This window comes from Rutidosis leptorrhynchoides, chromosome 4 (assembly GCF_046630445.1).
Source record: "Rutidosis leptorrhynchoides isolate AG116_Rl617_1_P2 chromosome 4, CSIRO_AGI_Rlap_v1, whole genome shotgun sequence".
NCBI classification, from domain to species: Eukaryota; Viridiplantae; Streptophyta; class Magnoliopsida; order Asterales; family Asteraceae; genus Rutidosis; species Rutidosis leptorrhynchoides.
Genome location: NC_092336.1, coordinates 411,321,936 through 411,327,970, shown reverse-complemented (window position 1 = coordinate 411,327,970; position 6,035 = coordinate 411,321,936). Strand labels below are relative to the sequence as shown.

Here is a 6,035-nt window from a genome sequence, read left to right as displayed (position 1 = left end):
AACAATGAAGTGGTCATCAATAATATATTTTACATTGAATAGGAAATATTCAAAAAATTTTATGGGCAATTATTGTAGAATAATATTGGTTTCATATTTTATAAATAATAATTTGATAAGTATTTTCTAAAACGTTATTGAAGATATTGTATTTTGTAATGGCACTAAATAATAATGATACATAATTCTATTTTTGAGGTTATTAGTAATAGCTGTATATGATCTTATAATTGCAAAAATACTGTTCCATGGGTTGAAAACTACTTATAACGTTTAATCCGAGAAAATGGAAAAAAGTCGTGCACACTGAAAAAGAGTAGATTGCTATTAAATTAATAACTAAAACAATTATAAAATAAGATAAATGAATTAAACAAACATAAGTTGGTGAAAAACATATAACTATAGATGTTGTAATACTTCTTTGAACACGACATTAGTAGTTGTGTTGGAAAGTTGGTTGTCTTTGTTCAAAATGAGAACCTTTAACCCTTTCTTAGAAGTAACTCTAGATAAAGCTACATACAGTTGCCCGTGACTGAAAACAGGTTTTGGAAGAAATAATCCAACATGTGCTAATGATTGTCCCTGACTTTTGTTAATAGTCATTGCAAAGCAAACAAAGATAGGGTATTGTCTTATCTGGAATCTGATTGGAATTCGTTTATCTGAAGGAACCATTAGCATTCGCTGAATAGCTGTAATTGTACCAACATGCATTCCAGTCAAAAAATTTTCCTTTATAACTTTATCTTTAAGCTCAACGATTTGTAACCGTGTACCATTGCACAAACCACTGGCCCGATCTATATTCCTAAGAAGTATAACTGGTACTCCTACCTTCAGTCGTAGATCATGCTTTGGTAAACCACCTATGTTAATACTATTAAGATACTCGGTTGTGTATGCTCACTATTGAAATGTGAGTCTTGTTCAGATTGGCAAATGCTGTCGGAGCTTAAATATGATCTTTCTTCACCTTCGGGAAACTGCATCATACGATCATTAATGATGTTTACCACTTCGTGAGTTGGAGCAAGGATTGCACGTTGTCCGTAGTAAGTGGGATTACCAAGGTTATTGAGAAAATCAGGATAAATAACATTAATAATAGAACCGATAGGATCGTTTATGTCTTTTACTAAAACATCTTCGGGCATTTCTATCTCTGAAATACCGTCTTCACTTGGGTTGACATTACCATTACCGACGTCTAACAACCAATCTGCAAACTTACGAATGTCGGACAAATTGTCTTGGTTATTTTCATCAAAATTATTTAAAGAAGCGTTAGACAATCTCATGTTAACTGCCAATTTTAAAACAGTAACATGATTCCATATGTATGAAGAATTCAGTGAAGCATTGACGATATCCTCTCTTTTACCACGAGTAATAACGGGTAACACTTGTCTAAAGTCCCCTCCGAAAACCACGACTTTTCCTCCGAATGGAGTTTCATTGCTATTAGGATTAACTGTACGACAAATGTCATGTAATGAGTGATCTAACGCTTCCACACACCTGCGATTTACCATGGGTGTCTCGTCCCAAATAATCAATTTTGTTCTTCTAATTAACCCGGCCAAATTACTGTTAGGCAGAATGGTACAGAAAGATTCATCAGTAGGATCTATTGATATTGCAAAACGCGAGTGGGCAGTCCTACCTCCAGGTAATAACAAAGCTGCTATTCCACTTGATGCAACATTTAACACTATCTCACCCTTACTACGCAGTGCAGTTGATAATGTTTTCCAAAGGAAAGTTTTACCTGTGCCACCATATCCGTATAAAAAGAAGACACCTCCAATTTGTTTTTCCATGGCATTTAAAATGGTGTTATATGCATCTCGTTGTTCATCAGTTAACTTATCAATTAGATGTGAATGTTCTGATTCGAGCACAGACATATCGTAAGAAAGTTCGTCTATGATCAGTTGATTTTCAGATAAATGAAACAAACTTGATGAAGGGTATGGCATAGAACTATAATTCCTCAATGACTTGCCATTTTGTTGAAGAATTTTTTCTATCTCAATCAACACAAGATCCTGCAACATTTGTCTTGTAGGCTGTATTGCTGCATTAAAAATAAACAAATGGATATGTCTAAGATGAAAAAAAAAAAAAATATACTAACAAATACATTATTACTAATATTTAGAGTGCAGGAAAGTTAAAAGATATTTTGTATTAAAACACAATATGTTGTTGGAATACTAATTATTAATCTGGTAAAATATATTATACATATTTTCTATTAAAGTTTGCTTGGATATAGTAATCAGAAATACTAATATGAAAACATGTTGAAATATTAAGAATACCTGAAAGTCGGCGAGGAATTATTTCAACGGATAAATATTCAAATGTCTTTTCAAAAACGTCTTCTGGACGACTAAGGCTATCAGACTGAAGTAGTTGAGTAAATAAATTACAAACAAATTGTCCAGAACCCCATGTACTTGCGTCCTTGACACCATCTATGTATTCCTGGTCATCATCCAGTAAACCCATTTCAAAGCATGCATTTTTGAACGTAGAACACACCTTCCCGTCAACAGTCCTGATATCTTCGTATGAAGTTGGCCCTTTAACTTTGTTCAGTAGAATACCAAGATAAAAGAGTTCACCAGTTATAGGGGGTACATGATGTATACGCCCAATAGACCCGGTAAATCTTTTTCGATTAGTCCATTTTCTTGTTTGTTTGTTCCATACAAACATTGTTGGAAACTCCACGTAAGTCAATTGCCTGGCTTCTTCGCAGTTCTGGTTGCACTTCATCCATTCAAGAAATTGAGATGTGTTAACCGAAGGTTGATCCAAAACATTTTCAATTAGATCTTCTTCATCAAATATGATTGAGTGCTGATCTTCCAAGTGAAAAGCGAGACGTATAACAGTAGGATTTCGATTATGTATATCAAACTTTTATATCCTCCATACAGCCTCACAGGATGACATGTATCTACAGTCATAGTATTCCTTGATTTATCAGTTTCTTCGTCGCATAGCCCTGCAGTGACTCTATCATTATCTTTATTGATATACTTGAACAAATACCTAATAGCACCAACTTGATTACACCACTCAACATTGATGTGAGCTTGATATTTTCTAAAAAGAAATGCATTATACGGAACAACATTTCTATTATCAAGCTCATGTCCTTGTTTGATGACTGTTCTGCCATCCTCTCTCCTTCTATATATCGGATAGCCATCGTGATCTACACTGGTAATGTCTGCAAAAGCCTTTGGAAATATTTTCATGCATTTCTTTTCGATATCAGTACACAGACATGATGGATTTTTTTCACCACACGGGCCATGAATCATTAACTCTGTGACACGTTTATATAGCTCTGGATCTTCATCTTTGTCCGGTAATTCAGCAGACATGTACTCATCAACATCTTCCGAATCAGGCAATTTATCGCTTTCATGAAGGAAGATGCATATGTGTGCGTGTGGTAAGACACATTTTTGGAACTCGATTGTATAAAGATCTGCAAGTATAGGAACATGTATCAAAATTAAGTGTAACAGTTTTGTTTTTTAAGTAACAAATAATATATGAAATATTTTTTTAAATAAAAAAAAGGTTAAACCATTCTAAAAGAAGTGTTTTTAAAAAATAACATGCCTGCCTGAACTTTTCCAAAAATTTTGTTTTTCTTTATATCTTCCATTAGGTGGTCGAGTTTTATTTTAAAAACTCTAGCCTAGTATTCAGGTTTATCTTCTGGAGTAAAACCTGTTCCTTCTAATGCTCTTGTGATCTCTGGCCATTTAGAGTTACATGTGAAAGTAATGAATAGGCCTGGATAACCATATACACGACACAATGCCATAGCATCACGGTAATTTTCAAGCATATATCTAGCACTACCCATAAAAGATGATGGTAACTTAACACGATTGTCGAGCATACTGTTGATCACATCACCTGATAGAGTAGCAAATGTAAGGTTTAAGAATGTATCTGCTCTCTGTATTTTTGGGTTCATTCTGATGTAATGGATTCGTTCCGATTCGATCATTGTGTATGCATCTACCAACAGTTGTTGATGCAGCTTTCGCGCCATACGTGCCAGCGTTGGTTCAGAACGATCTTGGATTTCGTATGCAAAAAATTCGCGCATAGAGACCTTTTTCTTATTACCTGTGGTAGTACCATCCACATCTTGATGAACAATATCTGGCCTATATCCATCTTCGGCATACGCAAACAACGGAGGGTATTATAGTGCCAAATACTGTGGGTGTAGTTCACTAATTCTTTTTAACCCTTTAGAAAGACTATGTACAACTATGTCTCTCTTATCGAAATTCAAATCGATATCTCCATCTACTAAAGCTGCCATTTTCTCAACGGATGGCAAGTTGTAGTTACGAACATCTGTGCTACGTCTGGCGATTAACTTTAATTTAAAGTTATCTTTAGGATTCTTATCAAAATGAGCACGTGCATTTCGATACATCTTGACAAGTGGATTGTACTCATCCAGCATGTCCATAAGTTCCTTAATAAGTTCTTCATCGAGAGTGTTTTTTTGACGATGTTGGTTGATTTTGATTTTTTCCACTAATAACAAAAGGAAAGACATAAGAATCAATCTAATATGACACCAAATTTACAGTTCGTATAAAAGTAATGTCACAAGTTTATTAACAGAGTATGTGATTTGGAGAATGGAGTTACCCGATGGCCTGTTTTCTATTAGCTGCTTCGTTAGTCGTATCATAAATATACAGTTGTGAATATTTTGGTGTCTTTCCTTCAGAAGGTACCAAACCACCAAGCATATGAAAATTTTGTCCACGAATACGGAAATTCCAAGGGTATCTTCCTCTATTTACCGATGTATCAACTTTGCCACCCACTGATGTAAAGGCAAATATCATATTATACTGCCTTACATTATCAATAAAATGTTGGCTCTTTGGATGTTTTTTAGTATATAAATCAAGCAACAGTTTTTTGTATATAAAGAGAAAAAGAGCCTTGTAATCCTTTGGTAGTCCGACCACGACGTGTCTCTTTGTACCAAAGCAAAGCACCGCAAGCGAAACACTTGTAAGACATGTCCCCTTCGTCTTTATAATCTGTTGGCAACGTATACAACAAATGCAAGTTAGTTAAAACCAAAGAATTTAATTTAAGGACTAACATGTATTATATTAATTTATAATATTTCAGAGCAAATTGTATTTATATATACCTTTTGAAATTCCAGTGATAATCGGTTTACTAACACTAGATGTCCCAGCTTCACTAATATTAAAGGGTATCGGTGTTAGGTTGTTTCTGGTGGTAAGTTGACTTATTTTTCATTGCTTTAGTATTGCTATTCTCTCAGCTCTTTTAGCTAATAAAAATGCAAAACCATAAAAAATTTGAAGGCACATTATTAAAATAGCAACAGCAATACAATTATAAAGCAAATATTTATAAATAAATTTATTTTAAAAAATGTGTTTAATGTTTAATAAAACAACAAACTTACTCTTTGCATCCTGCTTAGCAGCTTAGCCTGTGATTCTGGAGAAATATTGGACGTTGTGGAATTGTTATTCAATAGATTAATTGGTGTTGATTGGTGATATGCTACGAAGCAATCAAAGATGGTTATGCATTTGTTTAAAAAGTTATTACAACTGTATGATTATACAATACATTTACCATTCGTAAAATGATGTGGGACAGTTGGATATGATGATAACATTCCAGTAGAAAGTGGACCTGAATATACAAACATCATTTTTAATAGTTACACTTAACAATACTTCAGTAATAAAAGGTACTAATTATGTTTGTAAAATTAAGTATGGTAAGTAGTTTTAAAATATATATAACAATGAAACTTACTCTGGTAATAGTTGAATGGATTAATAATGGCTAGCATCACTGGTTGGAATAAATTGCAAGAATATTGTGAAGGTCTCAATGTATGCAAAACCATATTTGGCATTAAGTTTTCCTTTCCATAACTCGACCCTGGTTGGTTCATGATATAACCCTAGTTT

At 33.8% G+C, this 6,035-nt stretch overlaps 1 protein-coding gene across 1 annotated transcript; it reads right to left on the bottom strand.

Moving 5' to 3' along the window:
• Positions 1-402: 402 nt before the first annotated feature.
• On the bottom strand, positions 403-4,093 carry LOC139842010 (uncharacterized). Its single transcript, XM_071832192.1, has 5 exons — positions 3,763-4,093; positions 2,936-3,514; positions 2,331-2,879; positions 980-2,083; positions 403-872 (listed from the first exon to the last, which is right to left on the bottom strand). The coding sequence occupies exons 1-5, from the start codon at positions 4,091-4,093 to the stop codon at positions 403-405; spliced, it is 3,033 nt and encodes a 1,010-aa protein (XP_071688293.1).
• Between the last annotated feature and the right edge of the window lie 1,942 nt (positions 4,094-6,035).

What these genes read in the sequence shown, in the direction of transcription:
- LOC139842010 (XM_071832192.1), bottom strand. Translation starts at nt 4,093, where the DNA reads ATGGCGCGAAAGCTGCATCAACAACTGTTGGTAGATGCATACACAATG. An exon ending in AAGAGCATTAGAAGGAACAG is followed by an intron (nt 3,515 to 3,762) that starts GTTTTACTCCAG and finishes CTATACTTGCAG; the next exon opens with ATCTTTATACAATCGAGTTC. An exon ending in TATGATGCAGTTTCCCGAAG is followed by an intron (nt 873 to 979) that starts GTGAAGAAAGAT and finishes GTATTAACATAG; the next exon opens with GTGGTTTACCAAAGCATGAT.